The 16,468-nt window shown below is 44.5% G+C and overlaps 1 protein-coding gene across 1 annotated transcript in view; it reads left to right on the top strand.

Moving 5' to 3' along the window:
* Window positions 1-16,468, top strand: part of layna (layilin a) — a 45,075-nt gene that overhangs the window by 853 nt on the left and 27,754 nt on the right. The window contains exons 2-5 of the mRNA XM_055936946.1: window positions 6,445-6,465; window positions 6,598-6,895; window positions 11,596-11,753; window positions 13,440-13,478. Of these exons, the coding sequence (XP_055792921.1) occupies window positions 6,445-6,465; window positions 6,598-6,895; window positions 11,596-11,753; window positions 13,440-13,478 (516 nt within the window). The remainder of the gene's footprint in view (window positions 1-6,444; window positions 6,466-6,597; window positions 6,896-11,595; window positions 11,754-13,439; window positions 13,479-16,468) is intronic.

Here is a 16,468-nt window from a genome sequence, read left to right on the forward strand (position 1 = left end):
TCAATGTGGAGCTATATACAGGGATTACCAGATCAATGTCGAGCTATATACAGGGAGTACCAGTACCAGATCAATGTGGAGCTATATACAGGAAGTACCAGATCAATGTGGAGCTATATACAGGGAGTACCAGTACCAGATCAATGTGGAGCTATATACAGGAAGTACCAGATCAATGTGGAGCTATATACAGGAAGTACCAGATCAATGTGGAGCTATATACAGGAAGTACCAGATCAATGTGGAGCTATATACAGGGAGTACCAGATCAATGTGGAGCTATATACAGGAAGTACCAGATCAATGTGGAGCTATATACAGGGAATACCAGATCAATGTGGAGCTATATACAGGGAGTACCAGTACCAGATCAATGTGGAGCTATATACAGGAAGTACCAGATCAATGTGGAGCTATATACAGGAAGTACCAGATCAATGTGGAGCTATATACAGGAAGTACCAGATCAATGTGGAGCTATATACAGGGAGTACCAGATCAATGTGGAGCTATATACAGGAAGTACCAGATCAATGTGGAGCTATATACAGGGAGTACCAGTACCAGATCAATGTGGAGCTATATACAGGGAGTACCAGTACCAGATCAATGTGGAGCTATATACAGGAAGTACCAGATCAATGTGGAGCTATATACAGGGAGTACCAGTACCAGATCAATGTGGAGCTATATACAGGAAGTACCAGATCAATGTGGAGCTATATACAGGGAGTACCAGTACCAGATCAATGTGAAGCTATATACAGGAAGTACCAGATCAATGTGGAGCTATATACAGGGAGAACCAGTACCAGATCAATGTGGAGCTATATACAGGGAGTACCAGTACCAGATCAATGTGGAGCTATATACAGGAAGTACCAGATCAATGTAGAGCTACATACAGGAAGTACCAGATCAATGTGGAGCTATATACAGGGAGTACCAGTACCAGATCAATGTGGAACTATATACAGGGAGTACCAGATCAATGTGGAGCTATATACAGGAAGTACCAGATCAATGTGGAGCTATATACAGGAAGCACCAGATCAATGTGGAGCTATATACAGGGAGTACCAGATCAATGTGGAGCTATATACAGGGAGTACCAGATCAATGTGGAGCTATATACAGGAAGTACCAGATCAATGTGGAGCTTTCTACAGGAAGTACCAGATCAATGTGGAGCTATATACAGGAAGTACCAGTACCAGATCAATGTGGAGCTATATACAGGGAGTACCAGATCAATGTGGAGCTATATACAGGAAGTACCAGATCAATGTGGAGCTATATACAGGAAGTACCAGATCAATATGGAGCTATATACAGGAAGCACCAGATCAATGTGGAGCTTTCTACAGGAAGTACCAGATCAATGTGGAGCTATATACAGGAAGTACCAGTACCAGATCAATGTGGAGCTATATACAGGAAGTACCAGATCATTGTGGAGCTACAGTGGGGAGAACAAGTATTTGATACACTGCCGATTTTGCAGGTTTTCCTACTTACAAAGCATGTAGAGGTCTGTAATTTTTATCGTAGGTACACTTCAACTGTGAGAGACAGAATATAAAACAAAAATCCAGAAAATCACATTGTATGATTTTTAAGTAATTAATTAGCATTTTATTGCATGACATAAGTATTTGATACAAAATCGGCAGTGTCTCAAATACTTGTTCTCCCCACTGTATACACCATAAACACGCACCAATTTATTTCCACTAAATTATATAAATTCACCTATAGACCGATAAGCATGACCAATCAAATATATTTACAGTACTGTGCAAAAGTTTTAGGCGGGTGTGAAAAAAATGCTGTTAAGTAAGAATGCTTTCAGAAATAGACACGTTAATAGATTATATTTATCAATTACCACCCTTTGCCTTCAAAACAGCATAAATTATTCTAGGTATATTTGCACACAGTTTTTGAAGGAACTCTTCAGGTGGGTTGGCCCAAACATCTTGGCTAACTAACCACAGTTCCTCTGTGGATTTAGGCAGCCTCAGGTGCTTCTCTTTCTCCATGTAATCCCAGACAGACTCGATGATGTTGAGATCAGGGCTCTGTGGGGGGGGCCATACCATCACTTCCAGGACTCCTTCTTTTTCTTTATGCTGAAGTTCTTAATGACTTTGCTGTATGTTTGGGGTCGTTGTCATGCTACAGAATACATTTGGGGCCAATCAGATTCCTCCCTGATGGAATTGCATTTTTTAAAGATTATTTTTTTTAAAACTTTTTTAAAACTAGGCAAGTCAGTAAAGAACAAATTTTTATTTACAATGACAGCCTAGGAACAGTGGGTTAACTGCCTTGTTCAGGAGCAGAACGACTGATTTTTACCTTGTCAGCTCGGGGATTCGATCTAGCAACCTTTCGGTTACTGGCCCAACACTCTAACCATTAGGCTACCTGCCGCCCCACTAGGCTACCTGCCGCCCCACTAGGCTACCTGCCGCCCCACTAGGCTACCTGCCGCCCCACTAGGCTACCTGCCGCCCCACTAGGCTACCTGCATGGTGGATAAGTATCTACCTGTACTTCTTAGCATTGAGGAGACTATTAATTCTGACCAAACTCCCCAACTCCATTTGCAGAAATGCAGCCCCAAATTTGCAAGGAACCTCCACCATGCTTCACTGTTGCCTCCAAACACTCATTTGTGTACCGCTCTCCAGCCCTTCGGCGAACAACCTGCCTTCTGCTACAGCCAAATATTTCAAATTTTGACTTATCAGTTCAGAGCACCTGCTGCCATTTTTCTAAACCCCAGTTCCTGTGTTTTCGTGCATAGTTGAGTCGATGGGCTTGTTTCCACGTCGGAGATATGGTCTTTTGGCTGCAGGTCTTCCATGAAGGCCACTTCTGACCAGACTTCTCTGGACAGTAGATGGGTGTTACCAGGGTCCCACTGTTTTCTGCCAATTCTGAGCTGATGGCACTTCTGGACTTCTTCCGATTGCAAAGGGAAGTAACCATGATGGTATCTTTCATCTGCTGCAGTAAGTTTCCTTGGCCGACCACTGCGTCTACGGTCCTCAACGTTACCCGTTTCTTTGTGCTTCTTCAAAAGAGCTTGGACAGCACCTCTGGAAACCCCTGTCTGCCTTGAAATGTCTGCCTGGGAGAAACCTTGCTGATGCAGTATAGCCACCTTGGGTCTTGTTGCTCTTGACTTTTAGCAGTAAACTGTCCTCAGCAACCTCACCTTGTTAGCTGAGTTTGGCTGTTTCCTCACCCAGTTTTATTCCTCCTACACAGCTGTTTCTGTTTCAGTTAATGATTGTGTTTCAACCTACATATTGAATTGATAATCATTAGCACCTGTTTGGTATAATTGTTTAATCGTACACCCGACTATAGGCCTAAAAAACCTCTGACTTTGTGCAAGTGTACCTACAAGAATTGATGCTGTTTTGAAGGCAAAGGGTGGTCACACCAAATATGGATTTGATTTAGATTTCTCTTCTGTTCACTCACTTTGCATTTAATTCATTGATAAATATAATCTATTAACATGTCTATTTTTGAAAAGCATTCTTAATTTACAGCATTTTTTTCACACCTGCCTAAAACTTTTGCACAGTACTGTACATTGACTGGTATTGCCATCAGTGAAGAGGCTGGGATTTTGTCTTCTCCAGGGCAACTGGCCTGCGCCAATTTTTTTAATTGGCTTTCTTATTTTTTTATCGGCCAAAAGCCAGCTATCGGAAGCCCTGCCTCACACACACACATTTTTATATGGCCTTGTAAGCGTAACAAGCCTCACTATACAGACAGTGGTGTTACAGTACGCTGTTAATTAATCCAGACAGTGATTCTGCTGTAGCCTCATCATCCTATACGTTTTGCCAGAGCAGAAATGCTGCATTAAGCTCCTCACAGACAGCTATGGTTGACAGTGAGGCTGCTGCAGTATCCTAGAGACTCTTCCTCAGATACATACAATGGTTGGTTCTCTATAATCAGATATAGACAGTGGTTGGTTCTCTATAATCAGATATAGACAGTGGTTGGTTCTCTATAATCAGATATAGACAATGGTTGGTTCTCTATAATCAGATATAGACAATGGTTGGTTCTCTATAATCAGATACAGACAGTGGTTGGTTCTCTATCATTTCTGTTAATTTTAGTCATTTAGCAGACACTCTTATCCAGAGTGATTTACAGTAGTGAGTGTATACAGTACATTTTCATACTGGGCCCTCGTGGGAATCAAACCCACAACCCTGGCGTTACAAGTGCCATGCTCAACCAACTGAGCAACTCTGCCTCAGATACAGACAGTGGTTGGTTCTCTAGCATCTCTGTGCCTCAGATACAGATAGTGGTTGGTTCTCTATCATCTCTGTTCCTCAGATACAGATAGTGGTTGGTTCTCTATCATCTCTGTTCCTCAGATACAGATAGTGGTTGGTTCTCTATTATCTAAGTTCCTCAGATACAGACAGTGGTTGGTTCTCTAGGATCTCTGTTCCTCAGATACAGATAGTGGTTGGTTCTCTATTATCTAAGTTCCTCAGATACAGATAGTGGTTGGTTCTCTATTATCTAAGTTCCTCAGATACAGACAGTGGTTGGTTCTCTATCATCTCTGTTCCTCAGATACAGACTGTGGTTGGTTCTCTATCATCTCTGTTCCTCAGATACAGATAGTGGTTGGTTCTCTAGGATCTCTGTTCCTCAGATACAGACTGTGGTTGGTTCTCTATTATCTCTGTTCCTCAGATACAGACTGTGGTTGGTTCTCTAGCATCTCTGTTCCTCAGATACAGATAGTGGTTGGTTCTCTAGGATCTCTGTTCCTCAGATACAGACTGTGGTTGGTTCTCTATCATCTCTGTTCCTCAGATACAGATAGTGGTTGGTTCTCTAGCATCTCTGTTCCTCAGATACAGATAGTGGTTGGTTCTCTAGGATCTCTGTTCCTCAGATACAGATAGTGGTTGGTTCTCTATCATCTCTGTTCCTCAGATACAGACTGTGGTTGGTTCTCTAGGATCTCTGTTCCTCAGATACAGATAGTGGTTGGTTCTCTATCATCTCTGTTCTTCAGATACAGACTGTGGTTGGTTCTCTAGGATCTCTGTTCCTCAGATACAGACTGTGGTTGGTTCTCTAGCATCTCTGTTCCTCAGATACAGATAGTGGTTGGTTCTCTAGGATCTCTGTTCCTCAGATACAGACTGTGGTTGGTTCTCTATCATCTCTGTTCTTCAGATACAGACTGTGGTTGGTTCTCTAGGATCTCTGTTCCTCAGATACAGACAGTGGTTGGTTCTCTATCATCTAAGTCCCTCAGATACAGACTGTGGTTGGTTCTCTATCATCTCTGTTCCTCAGATACAGACTGTGGTTGGTTCTCTAGGATCTCTGTTCCTCAGATACAGACAGTGGTTGGTTCTCTATCATCTAAGTCCCTCAGATACAGACTGTGGTTGGTTCTCTAGGATCTCTGTTCCTCAGATACAGACTGTGATTGGTTCTCTATCATCTCTGTTCCTCAGATACAGACTGTGATTGGTTCTCTCTTAGGCTTGTGAGGTACACCATATATACTGGGTATATCCACGGGATGTTTTTTTTAATACCATTGAAACTATTTCTTTGAATTTTTTTTAAACAATTAGAATATTTTTTGCTACTTTTTAAGTGTTGTGCAGCATGCGCTAGGCGATCTAATTACAGTATGGAATTCGTAATTAAATGTTTGCCAGCTAGATATCTTGTAGCTATTAAGATAACGGTCTAAAATGTGCAAAAGGTTCTGCCGTTGTGGATTTGGTTTGCTAATTTACACTGTCGTAGCTATTTGGCTATCTTCCTAAATCAAAAATGTGAGTAGCATTTTTGAGTTAATTGTATACTTGTATAGTTTAGGTCAGACACTATAAAATGTTCACAATACACACATTAGCATTTAGGTAGCATTCTCTATGGGATTATACATGCACTTGTTAGCATTGCTAACCTTTGGATTACAGATGATCAGTGGGGTTTTAAAACAGCACCCCTTGTGTCCAGTGCCGGTAGTACTGAATATCCCGGTATGGCACAAGGTCGGTATGAAGATATGACAATCTGGGTACCGCCCTAGCCCAGTCTCTCTCATCTACATCAGAATGTTGTTGATGTTATTATATTGGAAGGCTGTGTAAGTGATGTCACTGTGGATGGGGTTTCATTTAACACAGAAATATAACATAAAATAACATGACATTAACTGGCCCCTCTCTCTCTCTCTCTCTCTCTCTCTCTCTCTCTCTCTGTCTGTCTGTCTGTCTGTCTGTCTGTCTGTCTGTCTGTCTGTCTGTCTGTCTGTCTGTCTGTCTGTCTGTCTGTCTGTCTGTCTGTCTGTCTGTCTGTCTGTCTGTCTGTCTGTCTGTCTGTCTGCCTTACCGTGTGTCTGTCCCTCCATAGCGGAGTTGTTTGAAGTCAGAGGTGAGGTGCACTTTTGTTTATTAACCAGTATGAATAAAAAATGGCTGGCCCAGTTTAGCTAGTTATTACTAGTGTAAATTTCCCCATCGATGTACGTAGCATTAGTAACAGTGTGTGTGTGTGCGTGTGTAGGCCAGCGTGTGTGTAGGGTGGATCGGGGCCGGCCCTGCTATAAGCTGGCGTATTTTTCTGACCCTGGACGGCGGCTCAGCTTCCTGGAGGCAAAGCTAGCGTGTCGCCGTGACGGAGGGGAGCTGCTGAGCGTTGAGTCACCGGCCGAGCAGCGAATCATAGAGCAGCTAGTCACAGAGCTCCGTCCTTCCGACGGAGACTTCTGGATTGGCCTACGTCGTAACCATGGTGACACGGAAAACGTCGACGACTGTCCCTCACAGTACTACTGGACCGACGGGAGCCACGCCTCCTTCAGGTGGGTCTGCTCTAAGCCACACCTCCTTCAGGTGGGTTTACTTTAAGCCCCGCCTCCTTCAGGTGGGTTTACTTTAAACCATGCCTCCTTCAGGTGGGGCTGCTCTAAGCCCCGCCTCTTTCAGGTGGGGCTGCTCTAAGCCACACCTCCTTCAGGTGGGTCTGCTTTAAGCCCCGCCTCCTTCAGGTGGGGCTGCTCTAAGTCCCGCCTCCTTCAGCTGGGTCTGCTTTAAGCCCCCTCAAAGCACACACATCCCTGGGTCGCTCCTCTTTTCAGTTCGCTGCAGCTAGCGACTGGAACGAGCTGCAACAAACACTCAAACTGGACAGTTTTATCTCCATCTCTTCATTCAAAGACTCAATCATGGACACTCTTACTGACAGTTGTGGCTGCTTTGTGTGATGTATTGTTGTCTCTACATTCTTGCCCTTTGTGCTGTTGTCTGTGCCCAATAATGCCTCATTGCCTGCATCCGTAATGGGTCAGCGGTCAAACGACCTCCACTCATCACTATCAAACGCTCTCTGAAACACTTCAGCGAGCAGGCCTTTCTAATCGACCTGGCCGGGGTATCCTGGAAGGATATTGATCTCATCCCGTCAGTAGAGGATGCCTGGTTAGTTTTTTTAAATGCCTTCCTCACCATCTTGAATAAGCATGCCCCATTCAAGAAATTTAGAACCAGGAACAGATATAGCCCTTGGTTCTCTCCAGACTTGACTGCCCTTAACCAACACATTGAACAGCCCCCCGTGATATGCAACTTTTCAGGGAAGCTAGAAACCAATATACACAGGCAGTTAGAAAACCCAAGGTTAGCTTTTTCAAGCAGAAATTTGCTTCCTACAACACAAACTCAAAAAAGTTCTGGGACACTGTAAAGTCCATGGAGAATAAGAACATCTCCTCCCAGCTGCCCACTGCACTGAGGATAGGAAACACTGTCACCACCGATAAATCCAATATAATTGAGAATTTCAATAAGCATTTTTCTACGACTGGTCATGCTTTCCACCTGGCTACCCCTACCCCGGTCAACAGCACTGCACCCCCCACAGCAACTTGCCCAAGCCTTCCCCATTTCTCCTTCTCCCAAATCCAGTCAGCTGATGTTCTGGAAGAGCTGCAAAATCTGGACCCCTACAAATCAGCCGGGCTAGACAATCTGGACCCTTTCTTTCTAAAATTATCTGCCGAAATTGTTGCAACCCCTCTTCAAAGGGGGGGACACTCTTGACCCAAAATGCTACAGACCTATATCTATCCTACCCTGCCTTTCTAAGGTATTCGAAAGCCAAGTTAACAAACAGATTACCGACCATTTCGAATCCCACCATACCTTCTCCGCTATGCAATCTGGTTTCAGAGCTGGGCACGCTCAAGATCTAAAACGATATCCTAACCTCCATCGATAAGAAACAATACTGTGCAGCCGTATTCATTGACCTGGCCAAGGCTTTCGACTCTGTCAATCACCACATCCTCATCGGCAGACTCGATAGCCTTGGTTTCTCAAATGATTGCCTCGCTTGGTTCACCAACTACTTGTCTGATAGAGTTCAGTGTCAAATCGGAGGGCCTGTTGTCCGGACCTCTGGCAGTCTCTATGGGGGTGCCACAGGGTTCAATCCTCGGGCCGACTGTCTTCTCTGTATACATCAATGATGTTGCTCTTGCTGCTGGTGATCCTCTGATCCATCTCTACGCAGACGACACCATTCTGTATACTTCTGGCCCCTCTTTGGACACTGTGTTAACTAACCTCCAGACGAGCTTCAATGCCACACAACACTCCTTCCGTGGCCTCCAACTGCTCTTAAATACAAGTAAAACTAAATGCATGCTCTTCAACCGATCGCTGCCTGCACCTGCCCGCCCGTCCAACATCACTACTCTGGACGGTTCTGACTTAGAATATGTGGACAACTACAAATACCTAGGTGTCTGGTTAGACTGTAAACTCTCCTTCCAGACTCACATTAAACATCTCAAATCCAAAGTTAAATCTAGAATTGGCTTCCTATTTCATCAACAAAGCATCATTCACTCATGCTGCCAAACATACCCTCGTAAAACTGACTATCCTACCGATCCTTGACTTCTGCGATGTCATTTACAAAATAGACTCCAACACTTTACTCAGCAAATTGGATGCAGTCTATCACAGTGCCATCCGTTTTGTCACCAAAGCCCCATATACTACCCACCACTGCGACCTGTACGCTCTCGTTGGCTGGCCCTCGCTTCATACTCGTCGCCAAACCCACTGGCTCCAGGTCATCTACAAGACCCTGCTAGGTAAAGTCCCCCCTTATCTCAGCTCGCTGGTCACCATAGCAGCACCCACTTGTAGCACGCGCTCCAGCAGGTATATCTCTCTGGTCACCCCCAAAACCAATTCTTCCTTTGACCGCCTCTCCTTCCAGTTCTCTGCTGCCAATGACTGGAATTAACTACAAAAATCTCTAAAACTGGAAACTTATCTCCCTCACTAGCTTTAAGCACCAGCTGTCAGAGCAGCTCATAGATTACTGCACCTGTACATAGCCCATCTATAATTTAGCCCAAACAACTACCTCCCCCTACTGTATCTATTTATTCATTTTGCTCCTTTGCACCCCATTATTTCTATCTCTACTTTGCACATTCTTCCACTGCAAATCTACCATTCTGGTGTTTTACTTGCTATATTGTATTTACTTCGCCACCATGGCCTTTTTTTTGCTTTTACCTCCCTTATCTCACCTCAATTGCTCACATTGTATATAGACTTATTTTTATACTGTATGATTGCCTGTATGTTTGTTTTACTCCATGTGTAACTTTTCTTTTGTTGTTTGTGTCGAACTGCTTTGCTTTATCTTGGCCAGGTCGCAGTTGTAAATGAGACCTTGTTCTCAACTGGCCTACCTGGTTAAATAAAGGTGAAATAAATAAAAAATAATATTTGTACCATGTTGTGTTGCTACCATGCTGTGTTGCTACCATGTTGTGTTGCTACCATGTTGTTGTCATGTTGTGTTGCTACCATGTTGTTGTCATGTTGTGCTGCTACCATGTTGTTGTCATGTCGTGTTGCTACCATGTTGTTGTCATGTTGTGTTGCTACCATGTTGTTGTCATGTTGTGTTGCTACCATGTTGTTGTCATGTTGTGTTGCTACCATGTTGTTGTCATGTTGTGTTGCTACCATGTTGTTGTCATGTTGTGTTGCTACCATGTTGTTGTCATGTTGTGTTGCTACCATGCTGTTGTCATGTTGTGTTGCTACCATGTTGTTGTCATGTTGTGTTGCTACCATGTTGTGTTGCTACCATGTTGTTGTCATGTCGTGTTGCTACCATGTTGTTGTCATGTTGTGTTGCTACCATGTTGTTGTCATGTTGTGTTGCTACCATGTTGTTGTCATGTTGTGTTGCTACCATGTTGTTGTCATGTTGTGTTGCTACCATGTTGTGTTACTACCATGTTGTTGTCATGTCGTGTTGCTACCATGTTGTTGTCATGTTGTGTTGCTACCATGTTGTTGTCATGTTGTGTTGCTACCATGTTGTTGTCATGTTGTGTTGCTACCATGTTGTTGTCATGTTGTGTTGCTACCATGTTGTGTTGCTACCATGTTGTTGTCATGTTGTGTTGCTACCATGTTGTTGTCATGTTGTGTTGCTACCATGTTGTTGTCATGTTGTGTTGCTACCATGTTGTGTTGCTACCATGTTGTTGTCATGTTGTGTTGCTACCATGTTGTTGTCATGTTGTGTTGCTACCATGTTGTGTTGCTACCATGTTGTTGTCATGTTGTGTTGCTACCATGTTGTTGTCATGTCGTGTTGCTACCATGTTGTTGTCATGTTGTGTTGCTACCATGTTGTTGTCATGTTGTGTTGCTACCATGTTGTTGTCATGTTGTGTTGCTACCATGTTGTTGTCATGTCGTGTTGCTACCATGTTGTTGTCATGTTGTGTTGCTACCATGTTGTTGTCATGTTGTGTTGCTACCATGTTGTTGTCATGTTGTGTTGCTACCATGTTGTTGTCATGTTGTGATGCTACCATGTTGTTGTCATGTTGTGATGCTACCATGTTGTTGTCATGTTGTGTTGCTACCATGTTGTGTTGCTACCATGTTGTTGTCATGTTGTGTTGCTACCATGTTGTTATCATGTCGTGTTGCTACCATGTTGTTGTCATGTTGTGTTGCTACCATGTTGTTGTCATGTTGTGTTGCTACCATGTTGTTGTTATGTTGTGATGCTACCATGCTGTGTTGTCATGTGTTGATGCCTTGCTATGGTGTTGTCTTAGGTCTCTCATTATGTAGTGTTGTGGTGTCTCTCTTGTCGTGATGTGTGTTTTGTCCTATATTTAGATTTTTAATGCCAGCCCCGTCCCCGCAGGAGATCTTTTGCCTTCTGGTCGGCCATTATTGTAAATAATAATGTGTTCTTAACTGACTTGACTAGTTAAATAAAGGCTAAATTAAAAATACAATTAAACTTCACTTCCTTCACGTGAGTCTGCTATTAGCCACGCCTCCATCGGCTGGGTCGGCGTTAAGCCACGCCTCCTCTGCTTACATGGAATAGTTAATATAATAAAAGATAGCGGTGTGTAACTTTACGTTTGTGTGTTACTGTCTGTTACTGTGTGTTACTGTGTGTTACTGTGTGTGTTTGTTCCTGCGTGTGTGTGTGTGTTAGGAACTGGCACTGGGACGAGCCATCCTGTGGTTACGAGGTGTGTGTGGTGATGTACCACCAACCGTCCGCCCCGCCCGGCCTCGGAGGACTCTACATGTTCCAATGGAACGATGATAACTGTGACACCAAGAACAATTTCATCTGCAAGTACACTGCAGGTACACACACACACACACACACACACGCACGCACGCACGCACGCACGCACGCACGCACGCACACACACACACACACACACACACACACACACACACACACACACACACTCAAATCAAATGTATTTACTGTATATAGCCCTTCTTACATCAGCTGATGTCTCAAAGTGCTGCACAGAAACCCAGCCTAAAACCCCAAACAGCAAGCAATGCAGGTGTAAAAGCACACACACACGGATGATAGTACACAGAGTTACCCCTCAGAGCCTGGTTCCTCTCTACCCAGTACAGCCAGTAGAGGACTGGTTACCCCTCAGAGCCTGGTTCCTCTCTACCCAGTACAGCCAGTAGAGGACTGGTCACCCCTCAGAGCCTGGTTCCTCTGGTCTACCCAGTACAGCCAGTAGAGGACTGGTCACCCCTCAGAGCCTGGTTCCTCTCTACCCAGTACAGCCAGTAGAGGACTGGTCACCCCTCAGAGCCTGGTTCCTCTCTACCCAGTACAGCCAGTAGAGGACTGGTCACCCCTCAGAGCCTGGTTCCTCTCTACCCAGTACAGCCAGTAGAGGACTGGTCACCCCTCAGAGCCTGGTTCCTCTGGTCTACCCAGTACAGCCAGTAGAGGACTGGTCACCCCTCAGAGCCTGGTTCCTCTCTACCCAGTACAGCCAGTAGAGGACTGGTCACCCCTCAGAGCCTGGTTCCTCTCTACCCAGTACAGCCAGTAGAGGACTGGTCACCCCTCAGAGCCTGGTTCCTCTCTACCCAGTACAGCCAGTAGAAGACTGGTCACCCCTCAGAGCCTGGTTCCTCTCTACCCAGTACAGCCAGTAGAAGACTGGTCACCCCTCAGAGCCTGGTTCCTCTCTACCCAGTACAGCCAGAAAAAGACTGGTCACCCCTCAGAGCCTGGTTCCTCTCTACCCAGTACAGCCAGTAGAGGACTGGTCACCCCTCAGAGCCTGGTTCCTCTGGTCTACCCAGTACAGCCAGTAGAGGACTGGTCACCCCTCAGAGCCTGGTTATCTCTTTGCAGTACAGCCAGTAGAGGACTGGTCACCCCTCAGAGCCTGGTTCCTCTGGTCTACCAGTACAGCCAGTAGAGGACTGGTCACCCCTCAGAGCCTGGTTCCTCCCTACCCAGTACAGCCAGTAGAGGACTGGTCACCCCTCAGAGCCTGGTTCCTCTGGTCTACCCAGTACAGCCAGTAGAGGACTGGTCACCCCTCAGAGCCTGGTTCCTCCCTACCCAGTACAGCCAGTAGAGGACTGGTCACCCCTCAGAGCCTGGTTCCTCTGGTCTACCCAGTACAGCCAGTAGAGGACTGGTCACCCCTCAGAGCCTGGTTATCTCTTTGCAGTACAGCCAGTAGAGGACTGGTCACCCCTCAGAGCCTGGTTCCTCTGGTCTACCAGTACAGCCAGTAGAGGACTGGTCACCCCTCAGAGCCTGGTTCCTCTGGTCTACCCAGTACAGCCAGTAGAGGACTTGCCATCCCTCAGAGCCTGGTTCCTCTCTTGGTTTCTTCCTAGGTTCCTTCCTTTCTAGGGAGTTTTTCCAGAGCCACCGTGCTTCTACATCTGTATTGCCTGCTGTTTGGGGTTTTAGGTTGGGTTGTTGTATAGCACTTTGTGACATCTGCTCATGTAAAAAGGGCTTTATAACTGATTGATTGTGTTGTGTTCCAGAGAAGGCTCCTGAACCCTCCCCCAACACTGCACACCCAGGTAACAACACTACTTATAGTGTCTGAATATTCATGGTATTAATGAGGTCTGAATATTCATGGTATTAATGAGGCCTGCATATTCATGGTATTAATGAGGTCTGAATATTAATAGGTACACTACATGACCAAAAGTATGTGGACATCTGCTCGTCGAACATCTCATTGCAAAATCATGGGCATTAATATGGAGTTGGTCCCCCTTTGCTGCTATAACAGCCTCCACTCTTCTGGGAAGACTTTTCACTAGATGTTGGATCATTGCTGCTATAACAGCCTCCACTCTTCTGGGAAGGCTTTCCACTAGATGTTGGATCATTGCTGCTATAACAGCCTCCTCTCTTCTGGGAAGGCTTTCCACTAGGTGTTGGATCATTGCTGCTATAACAGCCTCCTCTCTTCTGGGAAGGCTTTCCACTAGATGTTGGATCATTGCTGCTATAACAGCCTCCACTCTTCTGGGAAGGCATTCCACTAGATGTTGGATCATTGCTGCTATAACAGCCTCCACTCTTCTGGGAAGGCTTTCCACTAGATGTTGGAACATTGCTGCTATAACAGCCTCCACTCTTCTGGGAAGACTTTCCACTAGATGATGGAACATTGCTGCTATAACAGCCTCCACTCTTCTGGGAAGGCTTTCCACTAGATGTTGGATCATTGCTGCTACAACAGCCTCCACTCTTCTGGGAAGGCTTTCCACTAGATGTTGGATCATTGCTGCTATAACAGCCTCCTCTCTTCTGGGAAGGCTTTCCACTAGATGTTGGATCATTGCTGCTATAACAGCCTCCACTCTTCTGGGAAGTCATTAATATGGAGTTGGTCCCCCTTCTGCTGGTATAACAGCCTCCACTCTTCTGGGAAGTCATTAATATTGAGTTGGTCCCCCCTTTGCTGCTATAACAGCCTCCACTCTTCTGGGAAGGCTTTCCACTAGATGTTGGAACATTGCTGCTATAACAGCCTCCACTCTTCTGGGAAGGCTTTCCACTAGATGTTGGAACATTGCTGCTATAACAGCCTCCACTCTTCTGGGAAGGCTTTCCACTAGATGTTGGAACATTGCTGCTATAACAGCCTCCACTCTTCTGGGAAGGCTTTCCACTAGATGTTGGAACATTGCTGCTATAACAGCCTCCACTCTTCTGGGAAGGCTTACCACTAGATGTTGGATCATTGCTGCTATAACAGCCTCCACTCTTCTGGGAAGGCTTTCCACTAGATGTTGGAACATTGCTGCTATAACAGCCTCCACTCTTCTGGGAAGACTTTCCACTAGATGATGGAACATTGCTGCTATAACAGCCTCCACTCTTCTGGGAAGGCTTTCCACTAGATGTTGGATCATTGCTGCTACAACAGCCTCCACTCTTCTGGGAAGGCTTTCCACTAGATGTTGAATCATTGCTGCTATAACAGCCTCCTCTCTTCTGGGAAGGCTTTCCACTAGATGTTGGATCATTGCTGCTATAACAGCCTCCACTCTTCTGGGAAGTCATTAATATTGAGCTGGTCCCCCCTTTGCTGCTATAACAGCCTCCACTCTTCTGGGAAGGCTTTCCACTAGATGTTGGAACATTGCTGCTATAACAGCCTCCACTCTTCTGGGAAGGCTTTCCACTAGATGCTGGAACATTGCTGCTATAACAGCCTCCACTCTTCTGGGAAGGCTTTCCACTAGATGTTGGAACATTGCTGCTATAACAGCCTCCACTCTTCTGGGAAGGCTTTCCACTAGATGTTGGAACATTGCTGCTATAACAGCCTCCACTCTTCTGGGAAGGCTTTCCACTAGATGTTGGAACATTGCTGCTGTAACAGCCTCCACTCTTCTGGGAAGGCTTTCCACTAGATGTTGGAACATTGCTGCTATAACAGCCTCCACTCTTCTGGGAAGGCTTTCTACTAGATGTTGGAACATTGCTGCTATAACAGCCTCCACTCTTCTGGGAAGGCTTTCCACTAGATGTTGGAACATTGCTGTCGGGACTTGCTTCCATTCAGCCACAAGAGCATTAGTGAGTTCAGGCACTGATGTTGGGCGATTAGGCCTGGCTCGCAGTCGGCGTTCCAATTCATCCCAAAGGTGTTCGCTGGGGTAGAGGTCAGGACTGTGTGCAGGCCAGTCACGTTTTTTCACACCGATCTTGACAAATTATTTCTGTATGGACCTCGCTTTGTGCACGGGGGCATTGTCATGCTGAAGCAAGAAACTGTTGCCACAAAGTCGTCTAGAATGTCATTGCTGTAGAATTACAATTTCACTGAAACTAAGGGTCCAGAAACATGAAAAACAGCTCCACACCATTATGTCTATAGATAGACATAACTAAATGACTATGAGTATAGATATATATAACTAAATGACTGTGTATATATGAGTATAGATAGATATAACTAAATTACTATGTATATATGAGTATAGATAGATATAACTAAATTACTATGTATATATGAGTGTAGATAGATATAACTAAATGACTATGTATATATGAGTATAGATAGATATAACTAAATGACTATGTATATATGAGTATAGATAGATATAACTAAATTACTATGTATATATGAGTATAGATAGATATAACTAAATTACTATGTATATATGAGTATAGATAGATATAACTAAATTACTATGTATATATGAGTATAGATAGATATAACTAAATTACTATGTATATATGAGTATAGATAGATATAACTAAATGACTATGTATATATGAGTATAGATAGATATAACTAAATTACTATGTATATACTGTTGAATTCGGAAACTTTAAATCCACTTAGATTGGAGTCATTAAAACAAATTTTTTCAACCACTCCACAAATTTCTTGTTAACAAACTATAGCTTTGTCAAGTCGGTTAGGACATCTACTTTGTGCATGACACAAGTAATTTGTCCAGCAATTGTTTACAGACAGATTATTTCACTTATAATTCACTGTATCACAATGGTCAGAAGTGTACAAGTTTACATACACTAA

Source organism: Salvelinus fontinalis, chromosome 10 (genome assembly GCF_029448725.1).
Source record: "Salvelinus fontinalis isolate EN_2023a chromosome 10, ASM2944872v1, whole genome shotgun sequence".
NCBI lineage: Eukaryota > Metazoa > Chordata > Actinopteri > Salmoniformes > Salmonidae > Salvelinus > Salvelinus fontinalis.